Here is a 21,073-nt window from a genome sequence, read left to right on the forward strand (position 1 = left end):
TTTAAAATGTATTTATCTTCATTTAAGGCTTTTTAGTCAAATACAAAAAGGACAAATACATTACAATGACCTCCGTGTTACACCCTCTGTATTTTTACTGGGTCCTGAACAATGTTACTCTAGACTTCCCCGCCTCCTGTGCCACACCACGTCACTGTATATTTATTCATTGCCCATTATTCTTTATACCCAGGAACGAGGACTTATCGGTTTTACCATCCAAAAAGTGCTGCTCTATCTGCCAGTGTTAGTTTTAGAGGCACAAGTAGGAAATCGCCAAATGGGAGATTTGGATGTGATGCTCCTTTAAGTGTAAATCACTGCTAGTCTTAATCTGTCTGTCAGAAACCAGCCTTCCTGTGAACCTACTGCACAACATTTCAAATGTGGGACCAGTGTCTGAGGTGATGTGGTTTCCCCCACTGTGTGTATCTACTGTGTTTGAAATATAGCTATACATTCTTTTAACTTATTTTCCATATAGGGTTAGATTTACAGATCATGGCTTCGGTGACCATGATACATCACTACTAGTAGTAAGAAAAGTAAAATGGTTTACCTCTACTGTCTATGATGCATCATGTCATATGTAACTTGAGCAACAATTAAAGCCCTATCCCTATATCGTGACCATGTGCTTAATATTGTTAATATTGTTTACTGTTATTACATTAAAGTGACAATGAAGTATTAAAGCTCCAAGAAAAAGGTAACTGCCCAAGGCTCTAGTAGCATTTATAGTGCTAGTATGCGATATGTTATGTGCCCTTTTCTCGAGATATTTCCGGATTGAATTGAAAAGTGAGCATTGGTGGGTCAGCAGCATAACTGGGTGCTGCATAGAGCCCAACAGCACAAAGACACCATGACTATACCTCAGTATGAGGGAGTTACTGCAGTGGTGAGCAGTATTCATGCCACACATATCACTTTTTGATCAAAGTTCAAAACAAGTTCCTTGTTCGAATAAAACATTTTTGATAAATGTAACATTTACTCAAGTTGTATTTTGTATTATTGCTTATGTTCATTTATTGTTTTGTTTTTTTTTAATAATGGGAACTAGTCATTTGTGGAAGCGATATTGCAGTTGGAGGGACTATTGGAGTCAACAGAAGAAACATCAAACTAGGCGAGACAGGAAAGCCCTATTCCATGACCATTGCTGTAATCCAAGGAAATAGCATGTGCTAAACGTTTAGCTATCTTTATGACGGATGAACTGTAATTCTATAACTATGACCCTGTAGTCATTAATTGCTTCACTTGTCTGATCATGCACAAGTCTGCAATTCCAATTGTAAGTTTGTAACTTTAAATAAGTACTTCATAAGAACTGAGAGAGATTACATGAATGAATCAATGAAATGACAAAAGCACTTTTAAATTTGTGGCTTTTAAAACTTTTTTTATTAATCTAACAAATTAAATAACATATAATACAAGGTGTCTCTGATTATAATAAAGCCTATTATTAACATTATTTAAATACAGTATTTGCTGAAAAGTTATCAGGCAGCATTAACATAGTAAAGAATCAGATTCAAGTAAATGCGAGCCCCTCAACCAAACATTATTTTCTTTGAAAAACAGTTTCATTTGATATCCTCTTACACACATCACACTGGTTCTGGGACACAAAAAGAGGTCCTCTCATCTTGTTGATCAAATAAAACCAAAATATAGGGCCAGACAGTTAAATACAATTTGGATTCTGAGCTGTGTTCAACTTCCATTAAAGGTCATGGGCTTCAAATTGATCCACAACAGCATGTCCAGTCAATTTATCTCCAAAATGAAGAAAATTGTGCTACTAGACAGCTTTATCCTGAATGCCTGTGATGTCCCTGTAATACTGTGACACTGCAGTGGATGGCAATTTGGATGTTATTCATGATAACATTCAAATGGATTTAAAATGCGGTCAGAAAGGAAAGTTGTTGAGAACCTATTTGTGTGGGTTCACGTTACCGAAGACGAGAGCCCTGTCACCAGAAACCATAATAAATCCAATTTAACTGTACTAGACAATGGTGTCAGAATATTGACCACTTTTTTCACTTCAAGGGTTTGAAGCTAGTGGGCAGATGGGAATGGTCCATGGGTGTTGATGGACTGAAGGAGTTTCTCCTCCTTGGCCCTTCTGCTGTGGCAAAGCTGAAGAGAAAAGGGGACAAAGGTTGATAAATGACACCTCGTTCTTGGTCCTTACTACATCAATAAAGTGAGCGACTCAAACGTGGTTCTGAAATGCTTTTGTACCGTTCTCTTCTCCATGAAGTTAGCCAGAAAGTCATCAATCTCCGTCTTGCCCTCCAGGAAGTTCTCGGCTGTCTCTTCTGATTCCTCCTCAGCTTGGTGGGCTGCAACCTTCAGACGCGCCTGAAGGGCACTCAGGCTACAGCTCTGAGAAAAAACAAAATACATCAGCAGCAGCCAATGAGGCACAGATTGAATACCAAAACTAACCAATTACAGTGCACTTTGACTTTAAGCGCAGAGTGTAATTCAGTAGGTATGTAGTATTTCTTGATTTCTTCATTTTGGTCCTTACCTCACTGAGCTCATGCTGCCTCTGCATTTTGGTCTCAAAAGAAGACTTCATTTGGATAAGCTGCTCATACTGTGTGTGTGTGGGGGGGGGGGCACAAAATGCAATATAATTATGAAAAAAATGGATCCTATATAACATAATAACATTAATATTCCACCCATTTGTTGTTCGTTTATTATTGATCCAGGAAAACAAACCATAAGTGATTTACAGGCCAAAATAAAACAAGTTGTATTAATAATCCTTGGTTCATAATGAAACAGCTAACCTTAATTAGCATCTCCTGTCTCTTCCCCTCCAGCTGTGGCTCAAGTAGAAGATTTTTCTCTTTAAAAAAAAAAAAAAAAAAAAAAAAAACACATGTTACTGGACCTCTTTCATTTTCATATGTTTCACTGTATGGCAGAGCAGCTCCTTCAATCAAAATTGGTTGAATTATCAACAATATAAAGATTTTTTAAAAATCAAACAGTATATGAACCATGTCCAGTTATGTCTAAACAAGAATGGCGCATACAGACTGGTTGCAGATTAGGTCTACAAAGTTCTACCCACTTCCTAACTGTACAAGAATTGTGAAGTCTTATCCAGATAGGCTGAAGTTTGCAATTCAAGTATGTAGTAAACTGTTTAATGTTTAAGTATATGTATTCTTATTTCTTCCAGAAGGATAATGTAAGATGTGATTTAAAGATAAAGAAGACCACACTATAACACACTCACTCACAAATACAATCTACTGCATGCACTTACTGGCCATGTCCACTATGTTGTTAACCAGCTCTTCTTTGTCACTGGTGACCTGTTTAAGTTGGGGCAGTGTCAGGAAAAAATCCAGCAGGACGTCCTCTTTATCACTCATGTCCTTCAGGTGGGTAACACTAGCAAGAGCAGATGAAATTTGGTATGTACTTTGATAATGCCTGTCTCATAGGGACAACCAGTTCCACACTTGGACACATTTCAGCTTTACCTCATTTCAGACAGCTGTGGAAATGCTTCTGGAATCTCAGGCATCTTGTAAACGTGACCATTCAGCCCAACCTAAAACAGGACAAAGTTACACACGGTAAATGAAGCAAATATGTGAAATGTGATATCCTTTTGTTGCAAATGGCACCTGTTTTTTATTGAGCCAAATAAACTGACACATTCATTTAGCTAATTTAATCAAAAAGGTTATAGTACATGGGAGTCAGTAGTTGGCACAGGCAGTGGCAGGTCTGTAATAAGGCCATAGGCTGGTGCAACAGGGCGGGGAGCTGCTTGCTGTGTCTCCACCCCTGAGTGGGGATAGGGTGAGGGACCGACGGTGCGTTGACCCTCCTGAGGTGAGAAGGCGGGCACAAAGTGGAAGCTCTGAGGTGGGTATGGAGCCATTCCAGATGACTTATACATACTGCAGCAAAAGGAAAAAAACACCCATGTAAATATGCTGTTTTTCTTTTTTGCAAATAATCAAAAGGTGGTGGTAGTAGCCTAGTGCGTAACACACTCGCCTATGAACCAGAAGACCCAGGTTCAAATCCCACTTACTACCATTGTGTCCCTGAGCAAGACACTTAATCGTAAATTGCTTACTACTGATTGTAAGTCGCTCTGGATAAGGGCATCTGATAAATGCTGTAAATGTAAAATGTAAATCAAAACACATCCTCCAAGAGGGCAAAATGTCCCAAATAATTTCAAACATCGCTGTAATATACAGTGGGTTAGGAAAGTATTCAGACCCCCTTACATTTTTCACTCTTTGTTATATTGCAGCCATTTGCAAATATTAATGTACACACAGCACCCCATATATACACAGCACCTCAGAAATTCACAGAATAGTTTTTGCAGATTTCTTAATAATTTAAAATATTACATGGAATACTTGCCATATATCACAAGTATTCAGACCCTTTGCTGTGACACTCATACATTTAAATTTGCTGTCCATTTCTTCTGATCATCCTTGAGATGGTTCTACACCTTCATTTGAGTCCAGCTGTGTTTGATTATACTGACTGGACTTGATAAGGAAAGCCACACCCCTGTCTATATAAGACCTTAGCTCACAATGTATGTCAGAATCAAGAGGTCAACAGAACTGCCTGAAGAGCTCAGAGACAGAATTGTGTCAAGGCACAGATCTGGCTGAGGTTGCAAAAAAAAAAAAAAAACATCACTGCAGCCCTCCACCAGTCAGGGCTTTATGGCAGAGTGGCCTGATGGAAGCCTCTCCTCAGTGCAAGACACATGAAAGCCTGCATGGAGATTGCTTAAAAAACACCTGACGGACTCCAAGATGGTGATAAATAAGATTTACTTGAACTAAAATAGAACTTTTTGGCTTTAATTCTAATTGCTATGTGTGGAGAAAACCAGGCACTGTGTTTTGCAGCTGCAGGGACAGGACGACTGGTTGCAATCAAGGGAAAGATGAATACAACCAAGTACAGGATCGAAACTTTCTCTAGAGTGCTCAGGACGTCGGACTGGACCGAAGCTTTAGCTTCCAACAAGACACACAGCTAAATAATGAACAACTTTGTGACTGTTCTTGAATGGCCCAGCCAGATTAAACCAATTGAGCGTCTCTGCAGACCTAAAAATGGCTGTCCACCAACATTAACCATCCCACTACCAGAACTGGAGAGGATCCCCAAATCTAGGTGTGAAAAACTTGAGGCATCTTTCCCAAAAAGATTCATGGTGGTATTGGATTAAAAATGGACTTCTACTAAATAGACAAAGGGTCTGAATACTTAGGACCACATGATATTTCAGTTTTTTCTTATAATAAAACTTCAACAATGTCAACAATTCAGTGTTTTTCTGTCAATATTGGGTGCTGTGTGTACATAATTTTAGCAAATGGCTGAAATAGAATAAAAAGAGAAAAAATTGAGGGGGTCTGAACACTTTCCGTACCCACCGTATGTAGCACATGGCTGCTTTTCTTGATCACCCATTTGAAGTTAGTAGTAGTGGGCTCCACCTATAATAAAACATACCTCACACTACGCCCAATAACATGGACTCAAGACAATTTACTACTGGTAAATAATAAGATTATAAGCTTATGATTATAAGATTATAAAATTATGTACAATAAAACATAGCTTTTTTTTCTGAACATGTAGAGATGTGAAAATTCTCTTTGTTTGTACGTGACAAAAGAACAGTGAAAAGGGTGCACAGGCACAACCTGATCGCTTAAATGGTCTTAGCTCACGACTAATCCACCTCCGAATAGATCTGCATCAACAAATTGCCATCACTTTATGAGTCACCGTACACGGGGGGATTTAAGGGAGCTGTAGCTAACAGCTATTTAATATGCTCTCTCATCTTTCATACATACAATGGAAAGCCGGTGGTTCCTGGCATCAGAACAGGCGGACTCTTCCAGAACTCATCTAGAATGCTCTGGATGACTTTTCCCAGGTCTGAATGCATCCCAAACTAAAAAGTGGAACAAAGCAGGGTGAGATAAACATGGAATATGAGACACATACAAGCTTCACACCGTTGCAGGTAGAGACTCACGCCTGTGATGAGCGGGCTGGTGATCATTGTGCCATTGTTGCCATCTACTAAATGATGGCCCACCGGTGGGTACACACTGACCACTGGCTTCTCTTGAGGAAACTGGGGTGGAAGCAGTCTGTTGGCAGGATACATTTTCTGGGTTATTTCGATGCTCATTTCGGGTAAGCTCTACGTGAGCGCCTCGTGAAACTCACATGTTGACGCTGATGGTCGAGTTGTTGACCGTGAAAGGGACCCTGTATTCCACATCTTTCTGGATCTCAGCAATGCTACCAAATCAAATTCGCCAGTCAGCCTTAACAAATCATTTAGAAAAATCTACGCCTTTCACCAAGTACTTTGGCCGATCAGGAATTAGGTGAACTTGTGACATCTCCCCATTACACGGGTTACACAACAAAGAATATCAACAACACGTGTTTCCTTTTCAGAGCGTGAAGCAGATGGATCTCGAAGGAACGCCGTGGTCCTCCTTAATACTTTAATCTGAACCCATCGGGCGTCACGCAGCAGGTTAAAACGGCGTTACATGCGCAGCGCAGCGGGTCCGAGCTGCTGGTAAAATGCTTACTTGGTGTGCGCAGCCTTCAGTGACTCGACCTGCCTCTGTCGCTGCTGCTGTAAACTGTTCAGGGGTGGAATTGGTCCCGACGCCTTGGACAAAGGGAAGATCCAGTTCATCCTCTTCAGGCTGGACAGGGGCTGAGGGGGGACGGCCAGACTACTTACGAAACTCGCGGGGTGGCGTCGGCGAAAAATAAAACAAACAAACAAACAAACAAACGGGATATTTACGCTGCTTAAGGTATTATTAGCTGAAGGCTAGTCGGCTAGCCACCAAAACTGCCAACCGGCTACGGTCCCTGCGTGGACATGCCTTCCGCAAAACCCACGCGTGTTGCTCTGTCCGAGTCCAGAGCTACCGCCAGCATCCGTACAATCCCGACACTTCTCTTGTGTGGTCCCCAAAATAGCAACTAGCGATGTCTACTGGGTCACAGGAAGACAACAAGCAGTAGAGGGGGCGGGGCCTCGCGCACTACGTCAGCCTACGTCATCAATGCAGGCCGTAAACAACATAATATGAAGCAGGACGACAAGCCGCTAATATCAACTAGAAATAGTTAGACATGCTTAAAAAATTAAGAGGACCGTTTTTATTATAACGTCATTGTTATAACTCCATTAACATATTCATAGTTTATTTTATTAAAAATTGTGGAAATAAGTTTGAATGACAAAAAGAATAATAAATAATCATTGACAACGATTGATATAATAATGTAATATGTGACCCACGTCATATAACGCACTCCATACAGTTTTCAATACTGAAAGGGGTTTTCTAATAATGAACAACGTTTTTAAAGTGATTTGGGTTAACTGGAACTCTAAACTAACTGTTGCTGATAAAATTCCACCAGTAACACCAGTGGGATAAATATGTCTGGGCAGGAAGATCGCCCACTAGATGTTTTAACGCACATTTTACAATAGTTGACGAGGACACTTTGGTTTGTGTAAAGTGTGGGTGCAGCATGAAGACCCGGAGCACTGTGCTGCACCACCGTCATGGTGAACCGCATGCTGAAGCGTGGGGATCGGTCGCGTGGGGGGCGTCAGGTTAAGACTATACTTTCAGGGATCATTTCTATAGTCGTTGACTCGGAAATGCGTTTCTAAAGTGTCGTGTCTCACTGTCCACGATGAAGAGTCGTGATGTTCTCCCCGGAGCGCGAAGCCGGCGTGGGGCTGTGGGAACCCACGTGCCTCGTCGCTATTGATGACCGTTCCAGGCGTCCTCCGGGCCGCGTGGAGGGGGAGAACATGATCAGAGTGGCCAGCAGTTAACTGTAAAACAATAAATAACGAGACCACGCAGAATAATTCTAATTAGAATCAAAGCTGAGTCCCATTTCCCCGTGATACGCGACACAGTGAACAACGTCCCTCCATAATCTGGTGCCACATGTAGAACGTGAACTTTACAGTGCGTGTTTTAAACTGGCGTGACGTGAACAGTGTGCGACACACGCAGCGCAACTCTCAACATCTAACAGAAACATGCAGACCGCGCCAAACCTGTTCAATGGATAATAAACGTGCAAAGTAAAGTTGCTGTGCAATAATAGATATTATTACAGACAGATGCGATTATTCAGTTTAACAGAAGTAGTGCGAGTGTCTGTCCACTCCACAAGTGAAAAACTTGTGGCATCTTTCCCAAAAAGACTCATGGCTGAATTAGATCAAAAGGGAGCTTCTACTAAATAGACAAAACGTCTGAATACTTAGGACCACGTGATATTTCAGTTTTTCTTTGTTAATGGATGTTCAAAAATGTCAACAATTCAGTGTTTTACTGTCAAACACCGTGTGTGTATCGTTTTTTCTGTGTGTACATAACTTTAGCAAATGGCTGAAATAGAATAAAAAGAGACACATTTGAGGGGCTCTGAACACTTTCCGTACCCACCGTATGTAGCACATGGCTGCTTTTCTTGATCACCCATTTGAGGTTAGTAGTAGTGGGCTCCACCTATAATATAACATACCTCACACTACGCCCAATAACATGGACTCAAGACAATTTACTACTAGTAAATAATAAGATTATAAGCCAAAAAGCATATGTACAATAAAACCTAGCTGGCCATTTTCTCCCCATCTGTAGAGATGTGAAAATTCTCTTTGTTTGTACGTGACAAAAGAACAGTGAAAAGGGTGCACAGGCACAACCTGATCGCTTAAATGGTCTTAGCTCACGACTAATCCACCTCCGAATAGATCTGCATCAACAAATTGCCATCACTTTATGAGTCACCGTACACGGGGGGATTTAAGGGAGCTGTAGCTAACAGCTATTTAATATGCTCTCTCATCTTTCATACATACAATGGAAAGCCGGTGGTTCCTGGCATCAGAACAGGCGGACTCTTCCAGAACTCATCTAGAATGCTCTGGATGACTTTTCCCAGGTCTGAATGCATCCCAAACTAAAAAGGGGAACAAAGCAGGGTGAGATAAACATGGAATATGAGACACATGCAAGCATGTCATGTAACGCACTCCATACAGTTTTCAATACTGAAAGGGGTTTTCTAATAATGAACAACGTTTTTAAAGTGATTTGGGTTACCTGGAACTCTAAACTAACTGTTGCTGATACAGTTCAACCAGTAACACCAGTGGGATAAATATGTCTGGGCAGGAAGATCGCCCACTAGATGTTTTAACGCATATTTTACAATAGTTGTCCATCATTAACGAGGACACTTTGGTTTGTGTAAAGTGTGGGTGCAGCATGAAGACCCGGAGCACTGCGCTGCACCACCGTCATGGTGAACCGCATGCTGAAGCGTGGGGATCGGTCGCGTGGCGAGTATCAGGTTAAGACTATACTTTCAGGGATCATTTCTATAGTCGTTGACTCGGAAATGCGTTTCTAAAGTGTCGTGTCTCACTGACCACGATGAAGAGTCGTGATGTTCTCCCCGGAGCGCGAAGCCGGCGTGGGGCTGTGGGAACCCACGTGCCTCGTCGCTATTGATGACCGTTCCAGGCGTCCTCCGGGCCGCGTGGAGGGGGAGAACATGATCAGAGTGGCCAGCAGCTAACTGTGGAAAAATAAATAAGTTGTTTTTTTTTAAGTCATTTTCGTCTAGTTGAGTTGGAAAGATTTGCGAGTATACTAATTATCGGCTTCATACTGGGTTCTGGGGCAGGAACGCTGTACTTGGATCGATGTGGTGATAACTTAGCAGAGATCAGTAGTTTTCAATTCGTTCAGTCCAAACTGTCGAATTAAACGAATAGATTCTACACGTGACTACACGCTTCCGGTACCACGTTCCAACTGAAAGTAAAGGTGCTGGTAGAAATGCTGCTCCTCACGCATCACTGTCACAGTGACGTCACAGAAAGGGGCTGTCCCCAGCCCGTTCGGTCTCCTGGGCAAATGTTAGTTTTCATATGAATCTGTATCGCCGATATCACTCAGATTATTACTTTGTATCTAATAAAATCGGAAATGCACATCCCTGTGAACTATGTTGCAACAAAGGTACCGAAGTACTCGGGCATCACTGCCAGATAGCAGACTGAGGCCATCAGACACCTGAACACTCCCGAGTGACATATTCCCACTACCTGTCATCTTAAATTAACAGCAACTATCTACAATTCCACGTGTTAAGTTTATTTTTTCCACAGTAAACTGCTGGCCACTCTGATCATGTTCTCCCCCTCCACGCGTCCCGGAGGACGCCTGGAACGGTCATCAATAGCGACGAGGCACGTGGGTTCCCACAGCCCCACGCCGGCTTCGCGCTCCGGGGAGAACATCACGACTCTTCATCGTGGACAGTGAGACACGACACTTTAGAAACGCATTTCCGAGTCAACGACTATAGAAATGATCCCTGAAAGTATAGTCTTAACCTGACGCCCCCCACGCGACCGATCCCCACGCTTCAGCATGCGGTTCACCATGACGGTGGTGCAGCACAGTGCTCCGGGTCTTCATGCTGCACCCACACTTTACACAAAATGCACGGACGTACACAGCTGTAACAACACGTTATGTTTTATAAACTCGCTTGTTCTTGTGACTTATTAGAGGACCACAGACCGGGTTTTAGCCAAAAAAACGACACTTATCGGTAGCGTTGATTTTTAAGACATACAATTTTATTGAGCATTTTCAAAGGTAGCCCTTCAGATTAGATATTAAAAGGTCGTACAACAAGTGTACGCTTATTGAAACAACAACAGAGTAACATATAGAGTCGTATGTTGCTTCCCACAATGCACCACTCCATGAATACTAATTAGTTTAAAGCTGTGCCGCAACTGAAGGTTTCGTACCAACACAATTCAGTCAGCGGTGCTGACATGTGAGAGATACGTTCTTTCATAGAATGCCAAATCACTCGTTTTCCATATTTCAAAACACGCGTTGAAAACTCATATGGCGCTAACCTCGTGTACGCCCCCGAGCGTCAGCAAAACGTACCGACAGGAACACGGCCGCGTTTTAATGTTCCTCTGTTACAAAAATTATTACTATTTAGCGAATTTACACGTACGCGTGTACATATATATTCTTATATCCATTGAATAATTTTCTTTATACTGAAATAACAATGAACCGGATTATTCAAATTTCAAAATGTCCTAGACTTAAATATAGGCTCTCTAATATATTGTGGTGTATTTTTCATACATAACTTATTTAATCATGCAAAATATTACAATTGCGAGCAGGATTCTTGGGAGAAAATGTATTGAGAGTTATGTTCCGTTGTTCTTGTTCTGACCATCTTGCAACAAGACCCTCTACTCGACGCAGTACCATCTAGTGGGGGGAACTATTAAAGCAAAGACAACCCAAACACGAGAACGTTTACTTCATAATAATTCAGTCTCATGTTCAACACCATGCATTTTACCATAGCATGGTAACCATATTTATTTATAAAGCACTTTAAAACAACAAAGGAGCTGACCAAAGTGCTGTACAAATAAAGGGACATGACAAATTGTTCAGATAAAAAAAAAAAATACAATAAAAAATGCAGCAATTTAAATGAAACAAGAGGTCGAATAAAACAGAAGACATTTAAGACAAAATAGTAAAAGATAAGAGCCAACTCACACTGGATTACAAGCCAGTGGGGCGGCCACTGCAAAGGCCCTGTCACCTCTGACCTTGTAATGTGACCTAGGATCAGACCTTTGTCTCTGGTCTGAAGATCTGAGAGAAAGGGGTGGAGTGTAAGAATGCAGTAGGTCTGTTAAATAGGCTGGAGCCAATCCATTCATTCAGTGATTTAAAAAACAACTAAAAGAATTTAAAAACAGACTCTAAAATAGTGAGGTGAGGCTAAGATTGGGTGATCTCGCCTGTTTGTACCAGTGACAAAACAAGCAGATGCATTTTGTACTAATTGAAGGCACTAAAAATGTCTGGCTGATGCCAAAAAGCAATGAATTACAGAAGTCAAGGCAGGTCATAATGGAAGCGTGAATCACTGTTTCCAGATTTCATTTGGAAAGGACTGGCTTGAGTTTGGCCAGGTGCCTCATCTGAAAAAAGCAGGATATTGGTAACCTGTGCATCTGTTTTCAGAGTCGAATCCATTTTAGCACCTAGGTTTGTAATCAATTGTTTTTCACCAGGGGTTAGGAAAGTAAGCATACATTCCGTCTTATTCTCATTTAAGTCCAAGAAATTTAAGGCCATCCACCTCTTGACATCAGTCAGACAGTGATTCGATTTAAACCAAGACTGAAAAAAAACTCCAGTATTGCATTTGTGTTAAAAAAAATGCTTTAGCTGCACATGAGCAGCTAAAAAGCTAACTAAAGACAGTGGTGTCGAACAACGGGTTGAACAACAGCATGCTTGAAACGTTTGGGCACCACACCCAAGACCAGGCTACTGTTAATGATGAAGAGGATAAAATGCCCCAAGGTCAGGAATGCCTCTTTTAAAAGCCAAGGGGAATAACATCTGAGGGGAAACATGAGGGTTTCGTTTTAGCAACACGATTCTCTTCATGTGAGAGGAAACGGCTCAAGTTGATCAAACGGCGTGCATTTTCTCTTCACACATAACATTTTCACAGGATTCAACGGAGCCCTTCAATGGCACAGGTTCCTGAGAGTTTTATATAGATATTAAATTCAAGCACGATCGACTCCTTCATGTATTGTTGTTTTAAAATATTTTTTAATTGTGCATCAAGAACAAAATGGTGAGAATCCTATTTGAATGTTATGTGCAAATTAATTATTTATCCGAGTAGCCTATTCACCGTAAATGACTACTATTCTATTTGGACCTTATGGTGAAAAGCGAAAACACCTGTAATAGCGGAACAGCCCGAGAAATACAGAAGGCGCAACAACTGAGTACAAAGAGTGTACATTTTGGAACACCTGCGTTTGTAAATGTGCATTTGTACACACGCCGGGCTGCGTGGAGAGGTAAACGTGGGGAAAGGGTGAGGGTTCAGCCTAACTTGGGCTACTGGGTAGTTAGTGTGAGAAATCACTCCACACTACCGGTTGCCTAGCAGCCGCACACCAAACAATGGGATTGCGCAATGAAGCAGGCCTACCGATTTATTTATTCAGATAAGTCGTTTAATTACAAGAATTACTTAGTTCCGCGTCTCTCATAGAGTCAAACGTAAAACGTAAACGCAAGGACTGTTTAAAAGGGATTTCTAGACACTTAAGACAGAAAAATACACATTTCAGCAAAGTTTAGTTATAGACGAAGCGTTGCTCAGAAACAAACCAAACCAAAAAGAAAAAAAAAAACGTGTATTCGGACTAATTGTATAAAGATGCAGGATTTTCCAGATGTGCGGGCCGCTGGGCATGACGACACGATTTCCTCGGTAATCTGATTCCTCGGACTCGGACCGAAGAAAGAAACAACTGCAAGGCAAGATGGCTGTCTGGAAGGAAAGTTTCCCCTTTATATTGCGCTAGGAACGGGGCAACTTCGTCTTTTTCTGGAACTCTGTGGACTGTTCGGTGTGTTTCTGAGGGGAGGAAGTGCTGTTTTTTTCCGCTTTTTTGAAGGATAACAGAACAGAACTTTTAAATTCAGCGTGTTGGTTAAGTCTGGGCGTTTTTTTTTACCGTCATTGTTTCATGTTTATATTAGAGTGGCAGCGACTTTTACTCTTTAATCTGGAATAATTCCTGAAATTAGCTCGGTATTTTTTCGTAGCAGAATGGTTGAAACGACGGAATAAAGCCTGGAAAATGAGTTCAGCTCGAGTGCGCTCCCAACCCTCCCAGAACCCGGGCGCCCCGCTGCCGAACAGCTTGGACCCGAACGAAGGGATCGAGATGGAGAGGATGGAGAAGCGGGACGTGGGCCCGGACCCCGCCGCGGGAGCCCCTCCGCCGCCGACCTCCAGCTCCAGACAGGCCTGGAGCCGCGACAACCCCGGATTCGAGCCGGAGGACGAGATGATGGAGGCGGACTGGCCGCCGGCGAGCCCCGGCCGGAGGTCGGCGTCCACGGAGTCCGGCGGCAGCGGCGGCAGCAGCGGCCTCGGCAGCCTCAACGGGCGCAGCAGTCCGCGGATCCACAGAGGACTTTATCCCACTCCCACCGTGGGCGCCCCCCAACAAGAGCACCAGGAGCATCGTGGCTGCGGCAAGAGGGTCCTGGAAAACGTCCGAAGTGGGTACCTCCGGCATGTCCCCCGTTTTACACACAAACATCAGCCTCCTGACGTCACTCTACTTGCATCACAGTTGTTTCGATGTCAAAAGGTCAAAGGCTACGAAGGCGATGAACTATAAAATAATGAAAAATAAGGCCAAAGTTTCATTTATTTCTAAGACAGAAAATAATTTTTTCCTTACATCACAAGTGGTTTTGACATAAATCATCAGTCACCGCAAGCATGAATCAATTAATTAGTTAATTGGAAAAGCCATGTATTGAATGTGAATCCATTGTCAGTTCTGTGGGGTACGCGGCTTCTTGAGGACACTGACAGCAGTAGAGAGAGGTACCTGAGAAACGTCCTGCGTGAGATGGTCACGTACATCGTCTTCCTCACCACTCTGTGCATCCGTAAGTAAAACCGCCATTCTTCACGCTCTTTCGTACTCATTTCTTCCATGAAAACAACACAAATACCTCAATTACCCACTATTTGAAATAGGGAAATAATTAGGAAATAATATTTGCAAAACTAGTAATCTTATTTGTAGTTAACAAATATTTATCAGTTTATTTTAATGTTACAGTAACCTATGGGATGGTGAGCACCAACATGTACTATTACACTAAAGTCATGTCTCAGCTGTTCATTGACACTCCTTTGAATAACGGAGATCAAGTCACTTTCAAACGCATCTCTACGATGGAAGAGTTCTGGAAGGTACACCGCATTCTATTAATTTTTTTGTACAAAACCAAGAACGTTTTCATTGGAACAAAATGCTAAAAATGTTATTTCTTTAGTACACAGAGGGGCCATTTCTTAACGGGATGTACTGGGAGACGTGGTACAACAACAAGACCCTTCCTGAAAACCAGAGTCTCATCTACTACGAGAACCTACTGCTGGGGGTTCCACGGCTCCGCCAGGTAAAAGTACGCAACGAGTCCTGCTCTGTCCATGAAGACTTGAGGGATGAGGTTCAGAGCTGTTATGGCACGTACTCACCCAGCAGTGAAGACAAAGCACCATTTGGACTCAAGAACAGCACAGCGTACGTAAACAACACACATCTGTGAAATAGAATATAGCTCATGACATAGTACATTTGTAGGTAACTTGTCCATAACAGAACATAAAAAATGCTCTATGGTCTTTGAAGGTGGTTGTACTCAGAGGAGAGTCGCCTTGGTGGAAGCAGTTACTGGGGGCAGATGGCCACGTATGGAGGTGGTGGGTACCACCAGGACCTCTCTCGGGGCCGGGAGGAATCAGCCAGTCAGCTGCATGCTCTAAAGGACAACCTTTGGCTAGACCGTGGCTCTAGAGCAGTTTTTGTGGACTTTTCAGTTTACAATGGCAACATTAATCTCTTTTGCATTGTCAGGTATTGCATTTCCAACATAGACCTGACAATTGTTCGAATAAATACACAATGCTGCAGTGCTGCCATCACATCATGTTCCACTGTTTTATTCTCAGGCTGGTAGTGGAGTTCCCGGCCACAGGGGGCGCTATTACTTCTTGGTTGTTCCAGACTGTGCGCCTGACACGTTATGTTTCTGGCTGGGACTATTTTGTTGGCATGTGTGAGGTGGCCTTCTGTCTCTTTGTGGTGTACTATGCGGTGGAGGAGTTTCTAGAAATCCGTTTGCACAGACTCCGCTACTTCAAAAGCCTCTGGAACTGCTTGGATGTCCTCATAGTCACGGTAGGCTGAAAGGTAGGCTGAGCAGCTGTTTTTATCCCCCTAGAACCTCTATTCCTGATGTTATTCTCTTGCAGCTGAGTGTACCAGCAATCATCATGAACATCTACAGAACATCTGCAGTAAGCAGTAAAATGAAGCATCTCTTGGAGAACCACAGCACATACCCAAACTTTGAGTTACTGGCATACCTTCAAGTGCAGTTTAACAACATGGTGGCTGTAATAGTTTTCCTTGCATGGGTGAAGGTGAGACATCAGAGCTCAGTGTTATTAATTGAAATGGATTGCATGAAATAAAATAGAAATTTTATTTCTATTCTTATGGACCTTACATAAACTGATCAGCCCCAACATTTAAACCACCTAGCTATATAGCTTGGACTTAATTGAACCTAAAAGGTAAATTTAGTCTGTTGTAGGTTGACCTTGTTATGTGTGTTGTATCTGTCACCAAGCCATTAGCAGCAGATCCTATTTGAGATCCATCAAATTGAAAGGTGCCACCCTATACATTTGACTTTAAGCACATGGGGGTTATGTGGAATTTGAAGGTCAAGTCAGTGCCTTGAACTAATTATTTCTGAGTTATTTATATAACTCATTTATTTAACTCATTATTGAGATTATTTAACATTAATATGGGTTCCTGCCCTGTTTATGTTCCGGTGCTCTGATTCAGAGCAACTTAAAATCAGTACTTACAGGGACAGTACCCCCTGTCGATTACATTAGGAACATTAGCAATTTGGCAGAGTCATTCAATCACTCCAGCCTGTTTCCTGCTTCTAACACATTAACTTCAAGAAAGGTTTACCTCAATGGTTTTAATGTTGTGGCTGATTGATGTATACCATATAATTACTGTACATTTTAACTATTATTATTACTGTGTTGTATATAATTATTAATTGTGCTTTTTGGCAGCTGTTTAAGTTCATTAATGTCAACAAGACCATGAGTCAGCTGTCAACCACAATGTCTCGCTGTGCCAAGGACCTCATTGGCTTTGCCATCATGTTCTTCATAATATTCCTGGCATATGCTCAGCTGGCATACTTAGTATTTGGGACCCAAGTGAATGACTTCAGTACTTTCCAAGCATGCATGTAAGCCCTAACTTCCTTTCGTACTGTATAATTTAAAGATGAAAATGAAATCCCTGTCAAAAGTCACTAACATTTTCTAACCTGTTTACCTAGTGTTTTCTGTTGTGTAGCATACATGTAGCATATTTGCAAGATGCTAATATGTCTGCAAAGGTCTTTAGTCTCATTTGAGGCCTATTTGCAGCACAGCAGTAACCCAATTCCAGTTAACTAAATTACGCCAAAGAAAACGAATTGCACGTACAGTAATTTATTTTCGAACATATTGCACACTGCGGACATCGGGTTATGAGTTTGTGAATGACGATTCTAGTTTTTCCACAATCCACTTAGGGTGTACAAATGGGTTTTGTAGCAATGATGAATTTCTATGCCAAGCTGGAAGTTCACATTGTTTTTCGAACAGAGTAAAAATTTGACAATTAGTTTTAAAAAATCTGTTTATATTCAGTTTTACTCAGTTCCGCATAATCCTGGGAGATTTTGACTTTTCTGAAATTGAGGAGGCAAATGGCGTTCTCGGGCCCATTTACTTCACCACGTTTGTCTTCTTCATGTTCTTCATCTTGCTGGTAAGTGTTAACAGTTTTGTTGTTCTGCCTTGCATTTCATCTGCTGAAAGATATTAACCGGTTACATCTCTACCGCACAGAATATGTTCTTGGCCATCATCAATGACACCTACTCAGAGGTGAAGGCTGACATGTCCCAGCAAAGGTCTGAAATGGAAATGTCAGACCTTATAAAAAAGGTGGGCTGTAGTTTTTCCAATCAGAATATCACATCAGAGAATAAATCCTTTATAATTCACTGATCAATATACAGGTGAATGTTACTGTAACTTTTTGTCTGCTTCTTTCCAACAGGGTTACAATGAGGCACTTGTGAAACTGCGACTGAAGAAGACTACCGTGAATGACATTTCTGACAGCCTCCGCCATGCAGGGGGGAAACTCAACTTTGATGAACTCAGACAGGACCTTAAAGGGTGAGTCAGGTCGAAAAACACACATCTTCTCTAGCATTTGTGCTAATGCATGTTGTGTGTTGTTGTAGAAAAGGGCATACAGATGCTGAGATTGAAGCCATCTTTGCCAAGTATGATCTTGATGGAGAACAGGAACTGACTGAGCATGAGCACCAACAGATGAGAGATGACCTGGAGAAAGAGAGAGTGAGTGGAAGACAGTTGGTAGCTGAATGTATTGGTTATTACAGCGAGAAACAAGGGAGAACGTTTTTTTTCTTAATCAAAAGTCACATAATCTTTTTTGCCTTATAACTTTTTAGTGCTTAGATGTAGCCTATGTATTCACCCATGTTTTTTTTTTTGTCAAATTAAATTGTAGTATTGAATGAAGCGCTGATGTTATTGCCCTGTGAAATGTGTAAATTTTCCAGGGACCGGATTATCTCTATCATAATGTTATTAACTATGTAAGTTTTCACATCTAGCCTTTTACATTTATATACACACACACACACACACAAAAAATGTAATAAACATACACACAGACACTCAGTGTTCTTGTACTGACACCAGGAGGACCTGGATTTGGAGCGGAGTACCCTTGGCAGACCATTGAGTGGCCGAAGCTTCTCACGTAGCCAGGATGACTCTGAAGAGGACGATGATGAAGACAGTGGCCATAGCTCTCGTCGCCGTGGCAGTAGTACAGGAGGCGTGTCTTATGAGGAGTTTCAAGTGTATGTGTACAAGAGCAGAGAAGTCGATTAACAAAAACATTGTAGCACATATTACATTTACCAAATGTATTTTTTTAAATGTTGCCCTTCAGTCTTGTGCGAAGGGTGGACAGAATGGAACACTCCATTGGAAGCATTGTGTCCAAGATCGATGCAGTCATTGTGAAGCTGGAAGCTATGGAGAGAGCTAAGCTGAAACGGAAGGATGTCCTGGGCAGGTTGCTGGATGGCGTTATGGAGGTGAAAGACATGTACACATATAGTCTTATGCTGGACATGTGTGTTTTATTTGATAGCAGGTACATAATCCAATGTTAATGCTTTTTAAATGTTAGTGACAGTGCATTGTATTGTCGGTGGTATTCTGGCTCCTTAAATGAGTTAGGATGGGAAACAGGGCTTAGGCAAAATTGTCCTGATAAACTGATGATGTTTTCTGGATTTTGTCAGCCTTCAGTTCCGCTGTACCTGTGTTATTTGCATTTGGTAATAAGCTTTTTGTTGTGACCAAGGTTAATTATATTATGTAATGTTTGTGACATTTCAGCTGAGGGAGTGGATTAATCGTACAAAATGCATGATATTTTTTAGCAAATTGCTATAGTTAATGTCATTAAGCTATATTATTGAACAAACTTTTTGTTCTGTCCCCAATTTCATGAAATTTATGTGAATCAGTAATTTTTTTGTTCACCGAGTACTAGTTATCACTTTCTTTTTTGTTTTTTTCAGGACGAACGGATGGGAAGGGACCCAGAGCAGCATCGAGAGCAAATGGAGAAACTGGTTCGTGAGGAGTTGGAACGCTGGGAGTCAGATGACACCATCTCCCAGGTCGGCCACCAGTTGGGCATTTCAAATGGCCCAGGAGCTCAGTCACGTCCACGAAGTGCCCGTCCCTCCTCCTCATTGTCCACTGAGGTCGCAGACGCTGGGGGCAATGGTGGTGGGCACGTCTGAGAGCGATCATTGTTTTAAGGAGGGATCCTTCTGTAATTCACATGATCCTAGATCAGGTATGTTTCTTTCTAAAAAGTGGTACATAAATGCAATTTACATTATGAACCATATATATCCATAATTCTTCCAGGTTTTATAATTGATTTGTCATGATAAATGATGTCAGCTTCTAAAGTTGTTTCAGTTTAAGAAAAATATAAATATTTAATGTCTAAACCTATGGATATTGAAATTAATTTATTTTCATCAACTGAATATTGCAGGAAACCAGGTTATGATTAGTGGCCTTGTGCTGGCGTCAGTATTAGCAGCCTCTGCTGGGTAAAACAATGTGTAATAATGCAAAATGATTAGGAATTTTTTAAATATTTACTTCAAGGAAGGCTTTGATTTTCAAATATACAGTCACTGTTTACTTTTTCCCTCATTTACCTGCTTTATGAAACAATTCCATACATGGTGCATTTTATAGTCCTATAAAGGCACAAGACCAAATAACCTGAATTTAATTTAGTGCATTTGCTTTCCATTTATTATGAACCATAAGTATAAGTAAACTCCACATTAAAGCTGCATGTATACAACTGAATAAGCTCATGTACATACAATGTTATTACTTGCATTATTTAAACTTTGTTAGTATGGTATTCATGTAATTAACGTGTACTGTCACAATCATCAGTTAAGCCTTGTTAAAATACACATTACATTATTGCTTTTCAGTGTAGAGCATGAGGATTCATTTAATACGACAGTCATTTGCAATAACTTTTTCTGTATGTTTAATGTAGGCAAGTGTGACTAAACCACATTACACTTTGTTGTTAATTTACTGTTTTCAGTTTTTACACATCACATATGAATTATAGTAATTTAAAAAACAAGCTTCACTTTGGAGTGCAACTAGTTTCATGGGAAGCCCATGTGCAATTGACTTAACTGTATTTTACAGTATTATGCAGCCTTGTGTCATTTAAAATCCTATTTGTGGTTATGCAAATTCAAGGTGTGCGCAATAAAATTCAAATGAAAAGTTTGTCATTAAGTGTGTTCATTTTAATCCCATCAAAAGCAAAAGTACAAAGAGTTTCAAATGGAGTTGTTTCAAATGGAGGGCAACACTTACAGATCACTTCAGGCAGGCTATTTTCATTTTTGTCACATGCCCTTATCTAGGGCCCTATGATTTCCGTGGTCGTGGAAAACACTGACTGAATCTGCTATAAGACACGTGATTGGGTATAATTTGTGTTTCTGGCTGCTGCAGCCCACTACATGTGTTTGCGGTTGAGGCGAGGATT

General features: G+C 41.3%; 2 protein-coding genes and 3 non-coding genes across 6 annotated transcripts; 3 read left to right on the forward strand and 2 right to left on the reverse strand.

Annotated features, from left to right (window-relative positions):
* Positions 1–1,380: 1,380 nt before the first annotated feature.
* vps37a (VPS37A subunit of ESCRT-I) lies at positions 1,381–7,125 on the reverse strand. Its single transcript, XM_028976720.1, has 12 exons — positions 6,887–7,125; positions 6,663–6,793; positions 6,286–6,360; positions 6,089–6,206; positions 5,904–6,004; positions 3,743–3,953; positions 3,528–3,598; positions 3,308–3,435; positions 2,823–2,881; positions 2,555–2,623; positions 2,263–2,406; positions 1,381–2,157 (listed from the first exon to the last, which is right to left on the reverse strand). The coding sequence occupies exons 2-12, from the start codon at positions 6,770–6,772 to the stop codon at positions 2,077–2,079; spliced, it is 1,167 nt and encodes a 388-aa protein (XP_028832553.1). The 5' UTR covers positions 6,773–6,793; positions 6,887–7,125; the 3' UTR covers positions 1,381–2,076.
* Positions 7,126–7,717: 592 nt separating this feature from the next.
* Positions 7,718–7,932, forward strand: LOC114789415 (small nucleolar RNA U3). The gene has a single exon (XR_003749669.1). It is a non-coding gene; the product is annotated as a small nucleolar RNA U3 (small nucleolar RNA).
* A 1,551-nt stretch (positions 7,933–9,483) lies between these two features.
* On the forward strand, positions 9,484–9,698 carry LOC114789414 (small nucleolar RNA U3). The gene has a single exon (XR_003749668.1). It is a non-coding gene; the product is annotated as a small nucleolar RNA U3 (small nucleolar RNA).
* Positions 9,699–10,313: 615 nt separating this feature from the next.
* LOC114789413 (small nucleolar RNA U3) lies at positions 10,314–10,528 on the reverse strand. The gene has a single exon (XR_003749667.1). It is a non-coding gene; the product is annotated as a small nucleolar RNA U3 (small nucleolar RNA).
* Positions 10,529–13,168: 2,640 nt separating this feature from the next.
* pkd2 (polycystic kidney disease 2) lies at positions 13,169–20,808 on the forward strand. 2 transcript variants are annotated; one of them, XM_028978196.1, is made up of 15 exons: positions 13,169–14,300; positions 14,586–14,699; positions 14,876–15,009; positions 15,093–15,343; positions 15,452–15,676; positions 15,772–16,000; positions 16,075–16,245; positions 16,924–17,105; positions 17,557–17,677; positions 17,758–17,856; positions 17,972–18,093; positions 18,162–18,279; positions 18,652–18,812; positions 18,905–19,052; positions 19,545–20,808. In XM_028978196.1, exons 1-15 carry the CDS (start codon positions 13,874–13,876, stop codon positions 19,770–19,772), a joined length of 2,730 nt encoding a protein of 909 aa, XP_028834029.1. In that variant the 5' UTR covers positions 13,169–13,873; the 3' UTR covers positions 19,773–20,808. The 2 variants fall into 2 exon arrangements, with proteins under 2 accessions (XP_028834029.1, XP_028834028.1); XM_028978195.1 differs by having other exon boundaries at positions 13,170–14,300; positions 18,649–18,812.
* Positions 20,809–21,073: the final 265 nt, after the last annotated feature.

The sequence above is a fragment of the Denticeps clupeoides genome, chromosome 4, assembly GCF_900700375.1.
Source record: "Denticeps clupeoides chromosome 4, fDenClu1.1, whole genome shotgun sequence".
Lineage (NCBI taxonomy): Eukaryota > Metazoa > Chordata > Actinopteri > Clupeiformes > Denticipitidae > Denticeps > Denticeps clupeoides.